Source organism: Cydia splendana, chromosome 1 (genome assembly GCF_910591565.1).
Source record: "Cydia splendana chromosome 1, ilCydSple1.2, whole genome shotgun sequence".
Lineage (NCBI taxonomy): Eukaryota > Metazoa > Arthropoda > Insecta > Lepidoptera > Tortricidae > Cydia > Cydia splendana.
In genome coordinates, this window is record NC_085960.1 from 22952504 (window position 1) to 22970130 (window position 17627).

Below are 17627 nucleotides of genomic sequence, written 5' to 3' on the forward strand. Positions count from 1 at the left end.
GAACTTTAATTGGTGATAACGCTATAAGCCGATTGAACCACTTATACATATATGTAGATGATACTATAACCGTCCTCATAACACACGTAATTGATAGTTTCCATCCTGATCTAATTTCCCTGTTTAAGCTCAATTCTGTGACCTTTTTAATATTACGTGTTAATTCAAGCGACATTGTTGGCATTAACTATTTTAATTAGGCTGGTACAACACACGGTTTGGTCATTCACGATTCAACTGGCACCGCGAAATTGTCGCAAATATTTTAAGTGATGTTGGAATAGTTTACCTTTGTGTCGAAAAAAAAAATTGCACTTTTAAGATGAAGTGGGTTTTTTATGTAATCGTGTTTGTGTATATGTTTTATAGATCAGGTGAGTAGTTACCTATATTGTTGTGATTAAATGTTAGTTATTATCAAGTCAAGTACTAAGAGGGTGGTATTAAGATACAGATTGTTGCCAACCCTAACTTTCAATGCATTGCACCATAGTTACCGGGTACCTAATTAAATATAAGCAAATATATAGGTAGGTAAACTCTTCCCAGTTTGTACCTACATATTGACATGCTGTTACATATGATTTTCTACCCTAACAAAAGCAGTAGGTGCCTATAGAAAAATAGTCTAGATTTAAAACGCACCGACCAATAAATATGTAGTATGGTGTTTGTACTACGTTACCGGTAGTCCCTCGCACTACAAATAATTTGTCTATTTATTATCTCTAAATTTACTTATTGGAATTTAATTTAAAAGAGTTTATGCAATATTGAATAACACATTTTTTTCAGTTTATGGACTGAACACTAACGGAATTGGCAGTAACCAAATAATAACACTAGATGACAACTCGGATTATGGAGATGGGATATTTGTTGCCGCGGGAGAGCGAAAAATTATTAGCTGTAAAGCTTCGGGCAAAAACCAAGAGGTATGACAATTATTAGAGTCTGTTCGGAAAGAGAAGAGCCGTGGAATGTATTGGGCCACATACATTCTACGACTCTTCTCTTTCCGCACATACCCTAAGAGTTATCAACTTACCTACTATGTATCTACTAATGTTTGTCCTTAATTGCCTTGACTGACACAAACGGCCTTATTCGAACTTTAAGATACATCATATATTTCGAAAAAGCTCGAATCGGGCCGTAATCGTTATTTTCGCGGCACGTTTATTTACGGCTCGGTCACGACATCGCGCGCGCAATTCAGACCTTTCGCGCGCCGTATTCGCTCTCGGCGCTGCTTTATAAATATTTTATATACTTAAGTACTTTAGGAACATTAACAGTTAAAAGACAGATATTCTAAGAAAATGCAATAAAATATAGTATCTAATCTGGTTTATGATGTCACAGTACAGGCCTATTGATCATATAATAATAATTAACCGCTGGTGAAGAGATGCCCCAGTGATGACTAATTACTAGTATTAGCCAGATTACTGGAAACTGAGGCAGGGCACAGCGCCCCATTCATGGTCATACAACTAGAGTTGACCAAGACAAGTTAACTCTGTACTTCTACCTTTGTCACGACAAACTCGGTGTAGAGTTAGCTTGGTCCGACTATTACTGTTTCTATAGTCATGGCTGAACAAGACATCAATTACATTTAGCACTATTAGCAGTTGTCAACATAAAATTATAATACCTGCAGATAAAATGGTACAACCCTAAAGGCCTCGCCATATCTCGCATACAATCCGGGCGTGTGTACACGTCGCAGTACTTCGTGCAGTCCCCGCGTGCGCCTGCGCTGGTGCTGAACATCACGGAGGCCGAAGTGCACGACAGTGGAGTGTGGGTGTGCCGCGCGGGAGACACCGTTAGGAATGTCTCCATTTGCGTCATTGGTAAGATTCCGAGGGCTTTAGATAATACTTACAGTGATTATTGGATGAACTTCGATCAAGTGAGCCACTAATGAAATGAAATATAGTCTGTATCTTTAGGTATTAAAAAAAAGTAAACAAAATCTACCCTCAAATGGCGTCTTAAGCCAGTTGAGGGTAGATGAAAACATTATATGATCAAATAATGTAGGTTAAAGTCAGGTCGTTCAGTGACAGTTCTAGGTGGTTTTGTATTTGGTTGGTTAATCAATAAATGTTATTACTATACCCGAAAATGTACCTACAAATTATTTGTTTACTTTTGTTTAAGTACCCAAAGATACAGAGTATAGTTGTTTACTGGTCAACATGTGTTACTACTTCTAAAGCTAATCCTTGCCCTTATGTACTTTTGTGTTCAGATCCTACGAATTTCGAAGGAACACCTACTGAAGTAGCTGCAGATGAGGGTCGCTCCTACACGTTGTCCTGCCAGACCAAGGGAGAACCCGAGGCCACGATATCCTGGACTAGAAACGGACGAGTTATAAACGGTAACGTAACGTACAAATAAGGAAAACTCATGCAGTTCCGTGTTGTAACGTACTGGGCTAAGCACTTTTCGAGACACATTTCTGAGATATCATCAGTTTTATTTGTACATAGGTTAATCGTATACTTTGTGTCTCCAACGTAATTTTTTGTTAGCTTTTCCAGTGGATGATTTACCACACCGAGAGTAAATTTTTATATGGTTGAATAGTTGAGTCATAACTATGTATATATTTTATTACAGAATTTGATTACCAAGACATGCCAAAGTACAGAGTAATGACGAAATATAACAGACAAGGAATTGAGGGATTACTAACTATCATGTCACTAAGTGTCGAGGATAGCGGCGTGTATACTTGTATTGCCACCCAAGAAACGGAATTAGCGGACAAATGTGGAAAAAACCAAACTGTAGATATTGTGCTAAATATTAACCGTAAGTTTTATGCAATTATTGACTGATTTAAGGATCACGCTAGACCGGGCCGGGGCCGGGCTGAAGCTTCCGGCGCTTCGTTTTCTATGGAAAGCACCACGTGATCTCCGATTAGCCGTCATAGAAAATTACATGTTGGACGCCTCGGCCCGGGCACGGCCTGGTCTAACGTGAGTCATCCTTTATCTCATCGTCATTCGCTTGCCCTTTTCCCATTCGCTTGGGATTGGGTGCAGCATGTCTTTTTCTTCCATATCTTTCTAGCGACAGTCTTCTCATCGTTCAACTGGTTTATTTTGATATCATCTCTAACACAGTCCATCCACATTTTAATTGGTTTTCCTTTCCTCTTACCTTAGTGTGAACATAACTTGTAGCAAATATTATGCTCTTAAATTCTTACCTAGATGAAAACAACATTGGGCTATGGAAACTCTCACAGTTAATCAAACATTATGAATGTGACCTTTCCTTTTACATAATTGTACCGACAAACCGTCATTTGCAGATGCCCCTACGTTTGGAGAAAGGACGAAGGAGAATGTTTATGGAATGGAAAGTGAAAGGTGCGTTTTGTTCCTTTTGAATTTTCAAACTTAGAAAGATCTCTTAAATTAACCGATTCTGGTACTATATTAGACGGCATGTTTATCTGATCTTCCGTTGCCGTCCGCTCTATTCGCTAGCAGTAGGGATACATGTTCATATTTTAGAGCCCACTCCTGTTCGGCGTTTTTAGTCCCATGTGTAGACCAGGTACTCATACAACACAAAAAACATTTTAACTTTATTTTGGAATTAGGTACCCCGTATTAAAAAAACAGTCATATTTTCAAACACGAGTGTTTTCTAATCCCAATAATATTTTTGAACACCGCTTTGACAAAACGCTAGTCAACAACATACTTACAATAACAGTAACACAACACGAACGATATAACTTTCAAGAAAAAATTAAATAACTTGTGACTGCATTCCAATCACGAACTCTTCCGAAAAACTACGGTATATAACAGCGATAGTAACTATCGGTAACTGTTACCGACTCCTCTTTTTATTACTTATATTAAGGGCGACTTGTGCCGTCCAGGGTTAGCCAATATAACCGGTTAAACCCGGGGTTACCAGTACATTTTAACCGTGTGTTAACGGTTATCTCCGAGTTAGTGGCTAACCCTGGACGGTGCAAGTGGCCCTAACATCAAACGAAATTTATTTATCGGTTTCAGTTTATTTCTAAGATGCGAGGCCGATGGTTACCCTCTACCAACCTATAAGTGGTTCGTAAGAAATGGTGGAGCAAATGCAGTACAAATAGCTGAAAAAGAAATAGGCTCCGCTGATAATGGCTCCGCTTCTGTTTTACCAGTAAAGGTGACAGAAGACAGCTTTGATAGTCAGTACATTTGCCAAGCGTCAAACCAGCTGGGAGATGTTGAATTGGAGTTTCATATACTGGAATCTATGATGCCTAAAAAGCCTGATGAGGTACATTATTATTTATTACTCACTCTCACTATCTAATGAGATGCTTGTTCGGATGTTTTTCCTCAACCATGCGGAAACGGTTTAAGGGATTTATATTTAACTACTTAGCTTCTGCCCGCCACTTTGTCTGCGTGGAATCATGGTCATGATTGATAAAAACATCCTATGGCCTTCCTCGGGCCTTAAACTATCTCCGTACCAAATTTCATCTAAATCCGATCAGCGATGAGGTAACAGACAGACAGACAATAGATATAGATAACGAAACGAGTGGCGATAAATTAAATCGACACGTGTTGCGAATTACCTATTCGTACGTGTATCGTACAACGTTTTACAGTACATATGGCCCTTTAAACTTTTGACATACGCACGAAAAGTGCTATTTTACGCACTAGTGCGGAAAAATAGCACCATATGTACTGTAAAGTTATTTTCGCATTTATAATATTTTATATACATAGTAGGGATTAATAGGGATATATATACCTGTCTATTCATTTATATTGTATTGTATGGATTACTATGGATATAGAATAGAATAGATATGGCGCACAGATTGATTTATTTAAATACTAATATTAATTTTCAATCATCCCGTAATTGTGGTGAAATGGGGTGGAAGTGGAAGTTTGTATAGTGTGAATCAAGCGATCTGAGCTAGTTTACTCAAAGAGTCTCAAGAATACAATACCATTGAGTGGTAAACCACAAATTAGGATAATCCCCTCGTAGTAAAAGCAGATTATAACCGCCTTGAAATGTTAGTATAGATTAACGACTCTATTTCTTTAAACAATAGACTACAAAATACACTAACTAAATAATGGCTAACCCAACTTTTTTTGCATTTAACAACCATCGACACCTGTCGTGGCTAAGGTGCATGTGACTTTCCAAAAGATTGAATATGATATTATCTTTTTAGACCATTTTAACCCCATTCAACAAGAAATAAGGTTTAGAATTCAATATATTTACATGCAATGTACTTCTAACTTATTTTGTAACTAAATTGGTTGGCGCCTACGAGAACAAAAGCAGATAATAGGATTGTAATAGAACAATGCCATTGTTAGTATAGGTAAGTGAACAAGCTCAGTTGAAAGAATTTTATCTATACGTGGATCCCACGCGAACAAAGTACTTCAGTAGCTAGTTTATTAAGTACAAGGTGCTTTTATTTTTATGCACTGATAACTTAATGACTTTTGGTGACCACGCAAAAAATACCGTATTAAAATACACTAAACTTGTTTTCAAGACTGCAGTGAAATCATCATATTTTGGGACAAGTATTACTAACCTCCTTATTTATAAACACGCTGCAAGCCTCAATTAGCTAATAATCGTTTTCACTTCTCATGCTCAAAAAGTGCACCTTTATGTCGTGCGTAGACGACATAAAATCGCAGTTTATGCTCTAGAGCATAAAAGTAAAATTTTCTCCTAAGACTAAGGTAATCGGTCTCAACAGCCAAACAGTTAAAACATATTGCAAATTTTACTGAGCAATAAAATTGTGTAGATGACAAAACTTGTTATATTATTTTATTTTTGCTACAATTTATTAGAAATCCGTATTTTCTGTCATTAAATTTAGTAAATCACATAAAATAGGAGTCGATTATCGTTCAAAAATGCTTCGAAATGTTTGACTTGGCAGAAAACCAAGCGTCTGAAACTCTGATCACATGTTGAAAATTAAAAAAAAAATATTAAAAAGTTAGTTGGCGGGAATTGGTTACGTATTATGTTCTTTCGCTTTACGACAATTTCGTGGTGTAAATTGCCCTGAAAAATATAATTTATTTTCCTCGCAATCGAAGTGAAAAGCAGAGTGTACAACAAGGGCATAAGTGTCCATTTTTACCCTCGTCTACTATTTTGGTCTTCGCTTCGCTCAGACCAAAAAATTGCCTCGGGTAAAAATGGGTCACTTTATGCCCTTGTTGTACTATCTACTATTGTCTTTTCCTGTCATGTAAGAAAGGGATAAAACATAATTTAACGAAATCAGGCCGGTAAAGTTTTATGAATAAGGGAGTTAATAGCGACATGTTTTGTTTGTTGATTATTCATGAAAGTATATCGTTTTCAGGTAGAAATTAACGAAGATCTAACGACAAGTAAAACCATTGTTTTCAATGTTTCGTGGAATGAAGAAATACGATTTGATATAAGCAGTAAGTTGATCGCATTCTCGCTATATTTCATGCCAAAAGCAAACAGATTTGCTTTTGGAGCAGGCACTTACCTAATGAGAGTCATGTAACTCCCAAACATAATTTGTGAAAATTTGGAAACATTCTCAAAAATATCTGGAAATTTTGTTTTCTAAGATAATTTATCTATGTACAAAATGTTGTTATTGCAATATGCCTCTCGACGAGTGAAGTCCTTGTATCCTGGAGGACTCGTTCATGTGCATTGTTAAAAAGAGAAACACGTAATAACTCATTAACTTGTTATTCGAACAAGTAGTCTAATAAGTTTTCAGTCACATATTACAGTTGTATCTCTAATCGTATCCAAATTAACTCGTAATCTTTCTTAACTTTTAGAAATTGAAGTACAGTATATGCCAACGGCGCAACTACCAAGAAAAAGAGCGACTGCACTGAGAGAAAGAGATTGGAAACATTCAAGGCTATATTCAGCCCCGACTGGTGAAGTACTTGAAGATAGTACGTATTCCTTTTTATGAGTCACATGTATAAGTATACAGCGTATATTTTTGATACGATAGGTACATATCGAAAAATTCATACTAGTGAAGCAATATTTTTGTTTTAATTTAACAAGAATTCATTATAATCTACTTGTTAAACGAACAGTTCGGTAAAATAATGCTAATTAAGTAGCCGATTTCAAAGTATCACAGTAACCCCAAAATTTCCTAGAGTCACCCCATTTTATGTTATTAAATTTTTAAACCAGATAAGAAATGTAAGTAACCAAATTGTTATTTTTGTTGTTCATTAGACTGCAATTGAAGAAAAATGTATCTTTTGTATCGGCTTATAATTTGACTTTATAACTAAATCCAATCTAATCGAAAAAAAAAAATGTGTTTATGATAAATATTTAAATGACTTTAACTAAACATTGCATAATTGCAGGCACCATGGCTGTATTAGAGGGTTTAGAGCCATCGACTGAGTACTGGGTGCGATTACGCATCAAGAACGACATCGGTGACTCACTGTGGTCAAACTCAATTAGGGCAGCAACTAAAGAAGGAAAAGACGACGAGGAAGAAGAAAATGAAGCGGAAGACCAACAAATAAAAGAAGATCGCGATGTAGAAGAAGCCACTGAGCCCGAGCCAGATACAACTGAAGACGATTCGCTTGTTACTACCGAAAAGCAAGCAACGCCGCCATCAGAAGATTCTGGAAGGTTTTACGGTCTGTTCTTTGCCGCAGGTGTTTTGATAGTGGCTGTCGGTTGCACTTTCGTTGTAAGGATGGTGTAGGATCGTGTTCATAATTCCGATATTATTTGAATGTTATGCTTTTTACTATATTGTTCAGTTTATTGGTTCGCAATTTTTGATATTAAAACCACTTAAATTTCATAACATATAATAATAATTTTCTAATTTAATATGTCGAAAGTACAATATGTACAGTTGCCTTATTACAAAGGAGTAAGGTGCAAAAGTGTAAACATGTCTTTGACGACGACTGTACAAGAATATGGCTATAACAGTTGTGAGGTTGCTTTGAATTGAAATTAGTAACTATGTTCTCTTGTTTTGTTGATATCTTCTTCTTTACCTTATTTATAACTAGTAATAACCATTAAGTTATGTACAGTATTTTCAGATTTACTTATTTTATTCGCTTAATGTTTTGTTTAATTTACAACTAGTGAGCAGTGGATAGTGCTGGAGAAATCTCAAGCTTTATGTATTTTTATTAAGTATATTTTCAAACAACATTCTGTGGTGTGTGGATTAAAAAGCATTTCTTCGTAATTATGTTTTTTTACCCCAGTTTCACTACTTTCAAAATGTAATAAAATTATAACAAAAAAAAAACATCGTCACTAGAACGACCCGTACGTCCTTCGACTAACACAGCGTTTTCCTTCTGATGAAAGTCGGAAGTTATTTGTATTTTATTAAGAAAACAGTTACTAAACTGGTAAGTGGTAACACGTACAGATTGATTCACGAAAGCTGGCACAAACGGAATAAACGAAACTTTCATTGTATGAGTGACACCCTGTATCCGATACAGTCAAAACCACCATTTTATTATTGGTAATGTGATACTGATATTTCATACGCTCATTCATTCCATTCGTGCCAGCTTTTGTGAATCGACCTGTATCTTTCATTATTTCGAAAACCTTTTGATTATATCGCCCAGAGATTTTAAATTAATGTTACCTACCGAATAAAGGATGACTCACGTTAGACCGGGCCGTGTCCGAGTCGGAGCTTCCGGCGCTTACTTTTCTATGACTAGACAGGCGATCACTCGAAGCTTTCCATAGAAAACGATGCGCCAGTAGCTCAGGCCCGGACACGGCCCGGTCTAACGTGAGTCATCCTATGTGTTATACCTAACACTATTTGCATATAAATAATACTGAGGTTTCAAGAAAAAAAATACACACATATTATGTCTTTATGAATCACCTTTATTGGAGGCAGAAACATTAGTGTTGACAGTGTAACGCGTAGAATTCTAGAATTGCAGTCGTAGAAAACAAATTTGGTTTCTATATTTTAAAAGACATTGCCGAACACTTAGTGCCAATTAAACGGTTATATAAACATTTTATAAACAATCATTACAATATATTACGTCAATCTTTAATTTTAACAGTTATTAGTAAGTCAAAACTGTATTTTTTTTAAAACGTATGTCTGCATTTGCGTATACTGACTAGGGACCACCCCTAATTCAAATGACTTATGGTAATTAGATCCCAGGTATATTTTTTTAACTATGGTCAAATATTTCGTGTTTCATAGATGAGCCGCAGCAAATGCTGGGTCAGAACGGAGATAGCCTTTAATTTTGGCGTATTTATGTGACTTATGCGCACGGAGACTTAATTGTCGATGGCGCTGTTTTGACTACATTTAATATCGTTGTCATTGAGAAAATGGGTTTTAACGATCTATAGGTGTATAAAATACTAATTGCACAGACTCTTAATAATTGCTGGATATTTATGCTTCAATATTAGTCTCCTTTTCAAGGCTTACTTTGTAAGTACCTATTGTTGGTATTGAGATAGTCACCGTCTTTGGAGTAGACAGAACAAGACGCGTAGTTAGGTATATTGTATAGTATATACCTATGTCGATCTATTTTATTAGGTAAATACTTACTAATAAGTCAATAAAAACAATACTACTGTAATAATTGCACGGTGTGCACGGCGTTAGCTTTATTTTCGACTTTCCAAAAATCAATTCCGCATGTTCTGCCTTAGTAATAACAGACTTAAGAAACTCAGTCTTAAGAAAACTATGAGCCTTATGGACCAAGAGCTAACCCTGGAAAACCCCTTCCTTGGCTTCCATACTGACCTGCATTGATCAGGTCGGATCAGGTAATGAGATACAACTCAATGGGGTATCTATTGTTGATCTTTAAATTGTAAACCTTTCCCGCGGCTAGGTCTTAGACCATTAGTCATCTCTTATAAAATTGACGGATGTTATTGTTTTTGGTTGATCATAATCACAATAATTGCCTTAGTATGTATACACCCTTGTTATTTAAAAATTATAAAATAAATAATTATATAGGAATGCCTTAAAAGATATTAAAATACATTGGTTAATTCTAACAAACGAAATCTTTGGTATTTTACCTGTACACATATTGTCTTTCTTTAAATAGATTTTCATCCATTACACATTTAAAACTAAATATTATATTGAAATCACACATCAACTTAAAGAATAATTTATTACTACCTGTAAATAAGTGCAACGTCAGAATTAGATATTCTTACGTAAATATACACCACGTTTAAACTACGAACGTTTTCCGAAAAAGAAGGTTTATTAAATTTACTACCTAATAAATAGAACTTTAGGTACAGAAATAAACAAAAGTTTAATTTCAAGTACCACAACTACTCTGTACAAACTATCTAGTATCATTGTACTGGTTTTCTTTCCTCTTTATCTGCAATAAATAATAATTTTATAATAAAATAATTTCTGGAAGCCAAACAATTATTACGGGCATTTTACATCGTGAATAAAAATCAGCAATTTGGAGATTTGTGAACAGGATAATGGCTTTGTTAGGTTAGCTTAGCACCGAACATAACCCAAGAGGGCACAAGGGCAATAACAAATAACGATTGTAATTGATGATTTCAGGCGGTTTGAAACAATAGACCTTAGATGTGCCTAGCGAAAAGACAGCTGCGTGTTCGTCTAAGGCATTTTATAAGAAATCAGTCTTATCACTAGAGTTGTGTGACAGAAACTTTCTTAATCCAAAAACGTAACGTTCTATTAGGTACTTCATGGTTGAACGGCCTTCTAACTCGAACTAGTAAAAGTGTAATAAGAATTGAGGATTAGCAAACATTAATTCAAACAAGTAAAAGATGTGTAAAGTTTGAGACAAATGGTGCTTCCGAGTTTGTCAGCTAAATAACATAAACTGCTCCATGTTTTGTGGTCACTGAATTGTTAAACGTCAATTTTTGATAACCATCTACATGTATATGTCGCAGTCGGATCGTATAATCCGCCGTATTACATTACGGCTAGCCGTTTTCAAAAACAGGGGCGTTTTGAAATGCGGCGGTTTAACGATTAGCCGGATTGAATGCGGCTGAATGAAAATCCGCCGGAATGTATTCGACGCCATACGTTCTTCAACACGGCTAGCCGTAATGTAATACAGCGAGTCATTAGCCGCCGCTTTGACAGTTTTTAGTTCCCATTTTTAACACTCGCGGCGCTGCCTGACATAACAACAACAAACTATGAATAACGCTGGGGTGACCATCAAATCTGGAGTTCGTCGGACTGTTTCTTTTCAAAAAAACATTTCCTTCGCAACTTAACTAGACGGAGCCACGCTTCGCGGGGCTCCTATTTCTAAGCGGTTTGCCCTTCGGGCATCTGAAGCTACCTAACGAACCTAACCTACCTACCTATTGATTTAGTGAGACGTCCGTGAAAACATTACACTTTGGGGAAAAAAGCGTAGGTAGGTAAGTAGGTTAGGTTCGTTAGGTAGCTTCAGATGCCCGAAGGGCAAACCGCCCAGAAATAGGAGCCCCGCAAAGCGGGGCTCCGTCTATTTAAGTTGTGAAGGAACTGTTTTGGAAAAGAAACACATGTAGTGCGGTGGGACCATGGTAAAAATAAATTAAATTGCAAACATTGTCAAACTCCGTTTACGTAGGCGACCGAAAGAACTGGTCACTCTACAATCTAAATAGTAGTACAATGCGGCTAAACGTAGGCCGCCTTATTGAAGAACGTATCGCAATGACAATCCGGCTAATCGTCGAACCGCCTCATTTCAAAACGCTCCTGTTTTTGAAAACGGCTAGCCGTAATGTAATACGGCGGATTATACGATCTGACTACGACATATATACATTAGCTATCAAAAATTTGAAGCACGATCGTACGCATCTAATACAATCAATGAATCTTTAGGATTAGGGAGTGTAGTTAGTAATTATCGGTTCATACTCTAGACCTAATTATAGGCCGATTACTGTGTAAGCTAGAGAACACATCCGCTCTTGTAGTAAATACTCAACAAAATATTTATGTAGATTAACAAGTCCTTTAATCTTAATACCTAGTTGCTTAAATTGAGGTTAACAAGTCGTAGACTATTTACAAAGCAAAATCAACCCGATTACAAGTTAATACTAACATTAAGTTTATCATGGTTAAGCCAATAGCATAAACAATATTATGCACGTTTTACTGCTACTAATCTGTTATTTTATATATCTTTTAGGAAATAATTATAATATATAGATATATATGTATAATATTAGTATGATATATTTGTTTGATTTTGATACCGCACCGCACCATATGTATTTAGGCTAAAAGTAATGGACAAAAATTCTGAAAACCTTAAACAAATTACAAATTATGATAGTTGGCGTAATTCTTTAATTGCATAATTTATCCGATCTTAGACGTGTTTTTGTCTATAGTAAAAAAAAACGGAATTTAGGCATTATGGCATGGTGATCGTGTCTTCGCGTTGGACTAGTAAGTATTTATTAGGTAATGTTCTATAAATAAATACATTTTAAAATTATGGTATTTCCGACGAGGGATTTTTTTTTATAAATATAACTCATTATAGCTTGCAAAATATGCGACTTCATTTGGTGCCCTTCTCAATAAATATTTAAATAATTACACGTACCTACCTAATAATATGAAAGCCTAATTATGTTATATCAAAATGGCTAAGCTTGCAAATGGATTTATTTCTTGTTTGCGAAATACTTACATATTACATGTCTTTTACTTATATTTTGTGGCATACTTAGTAATTTTCAACATTTATATTTCAGCCATTTAGCTCTTAGACTAAGAGCTAGCCCAGAAAAAAGGAAATGATTTTTGAGAGCAATAAAACCCCTAGTTATTTTGCTATAGGTACGATTCTTTATTACTAAATTCGAGATTCTGGCGGCTATGGCCAAGGTCTGAGTGCTATCACTAACAGTCACTGAGTGTTCTGGCCTGTGCCAGCAAGGTATATTTTAATTTGTATGACTCCGGGCTCTGCTGTCATTTGCAATGCTAAAAGGAAATGTTTTTAGCAGTCTGTCTATGTATGTTTGTATGTGGGTGTGTGGATAAGTTTGTGTTACACAATCTCGTCGTTCGTTGAGTCGTAATAAGGCGGTTTTTATGAATGATACCTAAATCGAATCTACTTTTATGTCGCGGTGTCTTTATTACAATGCGATTGACAAAGCCCTGTTGCTGGCATATTTCTCTGACCTCCACAAATAAACAGCTGTCAGACAACAGTTTGAATGTTTCATGGTTAGTTTCACTAGACTTATATCGATCGAGATTTGAACCGTGATTACCCGTGAATAAGATGCATGTAACTGCGTCGAAATATTGGGAGCTTGAAAACAATACAAAAGGTCATCACGGTTTATGAACCGTCCGAACCGACCGGGATATGTCCCGGTCGATATAAGTCTAGCTGTCAGACAGTCAGACCCAGTAGTAAAGATAATATAGTAAACTAACTATAGAGGGTTTTCACTGCTCTCAAAACTATATACCTTTTTCCGGATTCCGGAACTAGCTCTCCACCTATTTGTCACAAGAAAGATTGAATAGTACAAAATAGTAATGTAGCTATTCTAAAATAATTATACAAGTATTAATTGTCTATCTACAATTTTGTTATGCTTGTAAATGTCGTCATAGGGACAAGGTTTTATATCAAGCTCTACAATAACAAAGCACATTTACACTTTGAAAACATTTGTAAAAAAAATGTCTCAATGAAATCATTTACTCCGAGATACGCTACGGTGCCGTTTAATTACATTTTGGATGTCACGTATGCTAGAATCTGTGCACCAGCTACGAGAATCTACAGCATTGTATTAAAATGGCGCCGTAGTGAAATCTGACCTCCCCGTTACAAAATCAACAATTAAATGGCTAACAAAACTGACGTTGAGCTTTAACTGTCGTCACCTATTCTTAACTACTGATAAGAAAGAGACTATTTATTGCGACAACTTCAATTAAGTTATGTTAGCCGTTCCGGAGCAAAATGTTCATAGAAAGCAATATTATTAGACACATTTCTCTTTGAGAATCGCGTAGTTGGCATAAAACACTAGTATCTTAGGGAGACATATAAGGCAAATATAAGTAACCCAATCGATTTGGTTAAGGTAGCAGCACCATCCGTTGTTTTAGGGAATCCTTCGACGTCGAACCAATCGGATTGGCCTGCAATATTTCGTGTCGCTACCCGTACGTGGTACTCTGTCGTCTTCTCCAAATTGCCGATTGTAAACGTAGTCTCTGAAACAAAATAAATTATAATTTTTAATAAAACCGACCAAGTGCGAGTCAGACTCGCGCATGAAGGGTTCCGTACCATTACGCAAAAAATCACGTTTGTTGTATGGGAGCCCCACTTAAAAAAAAACAATTTTTAGTATTTGTTGTTATAGCGGCAACAGAAATACATCATCTGTGAAAATTTCAACTGCCTAGCTATCACGGTTCATGAGATACAGCCTGGTGACAGACAGACAGACGGACGGACATACAGACGAACAGACGGACAGACGGACAGCGGCAGTACATGTCTGTTTTTGTTTTTCTTTCGTTATTTAAAGTAGTGTTTATGATAACATTCTTACCGTTATCGGAAGTAATGTCGAACGTGTATTGCGTCCCATTCAGCCAGTATGGTACCGTAAAACCCTCCATGTGCGGTACAACTTCGAAGACATAACCTGGAATACGTTAATGAAAGATTATTTTAAATAAAACTAAAATACAGATGGTATATTTGCAGTAGATATGTGGTTACAAAATGGTCTTAAAGTAGGCACAAAATTGTTCTAAATATTACACCTTTTCTGGCGTGCGAATATTAAATTAAGAACTTAAAATTAAAGGACAAAAACTATAATTTCTACAGTAATACAGACTTGTTTTTGCCCTCATTATGTACCCTCACTAGTGAGAGACTTATGATTTCTGCGGCCCTCAGAAATTGCCCCGGTTAGTTACATTATTTATATCCCGGTCGATATAAGTCTAAGGATATGATTTGGTTAAATAGAAAACTCACCAAGAACAGGGAGATTTTCTGGTTTAGGAGCTATGCCATCGTCTTTGTAAAATGTACAGTTTTCACAGGAAACTTCGAATGTTATATTATTTGCAGTTGCAGATGACATCACAACCTGGAAACGATATAAGACATAATGTTACTTGCTGTTTTATGCAGGATGATTCGCAATAAAAAGGCAAAGACAATAATCGGTAATAATCGGTATTCAGTTATAAAATAGTATTTATTTTTAAGCAAAATTGTGGCAGGAGTGGAGCAGGACGTGTAAATAAGCGTCACCTTCAAGTAAAAAAATTGGTTAAAAATATTTATTCTTATTTTTTCTTTATCAAAATACGATACCGACCATGTCCTTACACGGATCTTCACGGTTTTTTTTATACTTACATTACATTTTTGTATGTATATTTGGGCATCTACATTTTCTTAGACTAATTTGATGCAACCGAATTATTTAGTTAGTTAGTAGTTAGGTATTTAGTACTTTTCTGTTACTCATAATCTACGTTCCTGTTACGTTAACTTAAATGTATTGTTAATTTTAATTTTAATTTTAATTTGAATATTTTAATTTTTTGGTTTTTATTTCTTGTTATGTTTTTGTTTCTTTTAACTGATAGTTTGTATAACTAGCAAACCAGTAAGGAAGAGCGGTGTCTCTTGACACAGGTATCTTGTATACTTACTTAAAAAGAGACACCAGCCTGCATACTGTTAAGCTACTTATTAAGTTACTGAATAAATCATTTCTATTTATTTATTTATTTAGGTATGAAATTTATTTAACTAGGGGTGCACTGTTCGTGTTTGTTTCAAATTCCATGTTTGTTACATTTCTTGAGTGATCTTTAACCGACCATAAATGTAATTCAAATAAATATGATTATTATGTTTGAATATGATAATGATCGGCCAGGACGTTAAAAGGCAAGTATAGCTACTGACAAAAGGTACTTTTTTCATACAATTTCCATTTCGGGAGAAAACGTTTTCCGCGAACTAAATCTTAACATATCACTTAGATTTTGATGTTGATCGCTGCAGCATAATATATTCTAGGTTTATAGGTCGCTTTTTGTTTAATAAAAAAAATGTTCTTTTATTGTAAATTTCGAAAAAGGGAAAACCTATAAACCTAGTTTTTATTGTGTCAATAACATGGAGAATGAAAAATATTTTGAAGTGGAAAAACGTTTTCTCTTTTTGTATGGCCGATCACGTGCTATACAGCACAAACTATTAAGAAAGTAGAAGTACTAAAATATGCATTATACAATATGTGTCGCGAGGTCCCTGTTTGGGGCGAACTACAAGCATAATAATTGCTTACCTATGGCAAGTTAAGTTGTCGTATGCAGACAGAAGTTTACCTATATTCATTATAAATACACTTACAGCGGTTGGTGGGTCAGGTTTGTTCCCCAGCGACACGTGGAACATGAAGTTCTGGCGACCCTTGGGGTTCTCTACCGTGCACTTGTACTGCTTTTCGAGTGTGTCGTTTGTTATGTGTAGCGTCAGCACTGAGTTCCCTTCTGTTTCTTTTGACGTGGTGATCTGTAAAGGGTTAAATTTTACCAAACATATCCCTGAATCATACATTCATCTCGGAAATATTCCAATACAGGGACTGAATTAACACGAGTACAGCTAAATTACAGAATAAGTAATGTGTTGAATCAACAGGTGAACAATTTATCAAAGAGATTGACAGTGACATCGCTCATTTCCCGCTACTGCAGTGTCAACGTTGCTGCAGACGCACTCCGGTTGTAACTTATGAATACAAAATTATCATTAATATTAAAATCTAAATCATAGACGAATCAGCAACGGTCTTTAATATTAAAGATTAAATTAAGAAAGGCGTAACGTAATTGCTCTAGAATACATTTAACAACATTTCAAATCCTAAAAATATATACAACTACTGTACGGATATGATGGTCGTTCTTGTCTACGTGACAGCGTGATAAAACGGTGTCCGTCACTTTCTATCCCACGGTGTTAAAAAGTGACAGTTATTTTATCACGTGGATAAAGATGGATAAAGCCATCCATAATACGCCGGCTGGTTTGATAGAGAGTCCTAATACATCATCTACGAAATACACACATAGGCTAAATATTTATATGTGACGTTATCTATGAAAAGGGTCCTTATTGTCGATGGCGCTTACTCCATTATAAACGGTGCTCCCATATAAATACGATGCCGCGCGACGCTGTGCGGCGTAAGCGCCATCGACAATAAGGTCCCTTTTCATAGATAATGCCCCATATTGGTAAAATGTGTGAATTACTCACTTTATGGTCCGTGCCATCGCTTCTCATTTCCTCGTCATAGTGATCGTCGTGCTTCGACCAAGTGAAGGTAGGCGCGGGATATGCGATGGCCTTGCACGTTATATTTTTCCTGAAAAAAAATAATACACCACGATTAAGTGAAAGCGAGAATAATAGTTTCACTACAAAAATTGT

At 35.9% G+C, this 17627-nt stretch overlaps 2 protein-coding genes across 2 annotated transcripts in view; one reads left to right on the forward strand and one right to left on the reverse strand.

Moving 5' to 3' along the window:
* Window positions 1–220: 220 nt before the first annotated feature.
* LOC134797344 (limbic system-associated membrane protein-like) lies at window positions 221–7851 on the forward strand. The gene is made up of 10 exons (XM_063769566.1): window positions 221–374; window positions 796–935; window positions 1667–1862; window positions 2264–2395; window positions 2638–2832; window positions 3341–3398; window positions 4062–4320; window positions 6422–6506; window positions 6885–7007; window positions 7443–7851. The coding sequence occupies exons 1-10, from the start codon at window positions 323–325 to the stop codon at window positions 7796–7798; spliced, it is 1596 nt and encodes a 531-aa protein (XP_063625636.1). The 5' UTR covers window positions 221–322; the 3' UTR covers window positions 7799–7851.
* Window positions 7852–13950: 6099 nt separating this feature from the next.
* LOC134797444 (neural cell adhesion molecule 2-like) overlaps window positions 13951–17627 on the reverse strand; it is a 140563-nt gene continuing 136886 nt past the window's right edge. Inside the window, exons 7-11 of the mRNA XM_063769688.1 lie at window positions 17454–17562; window positions 16542–16703; window positions 15144–15258; window positions 14707–14802; window positions 13951–14362 (exon numbers count right to left, since the gene is read on the reverse strand). Of these exons, the coding sequence (XP_063625758.1) occupies window positions 14172–14362; window positions 14707–14802; window positions 15144–15258; window positions 16542–16703; window positions 17454–17562 (673 nt within the window). The 3' untranslated portion in view covers window positions 13951–14171. The remainder of the gene's footprint in view (window positions 14363–14706; window positions 14803–15143; window positions 15259–16541; window positions 16704–17453; window positions 17563–17627) is intronic.

Bases quoted from the DNA above. Each gene is read 5' to 3' on its own strand.
- LOC134797344 (XM_063769566.1), top strand. From the start codon at position 323: ATGAAGTGGGTTTTTTATGTAATCGTGTTTGTGTATATGTTTTATAGA. The intron at 1,863-2,263 runs GTAAGATTCCGA...TTTTGTGTTCAG, and splicing joins TGTCTCCATTTGCGTCATTG to ATCCTACGAATTTCGAAGGA. The intron at 6,507-6,884 runs GTAAGTTGATCG...CTTAACTTTTAG, and splicing joins AATACGATTTGATATAAGCA to AAATTGAAGTACAGTATATG.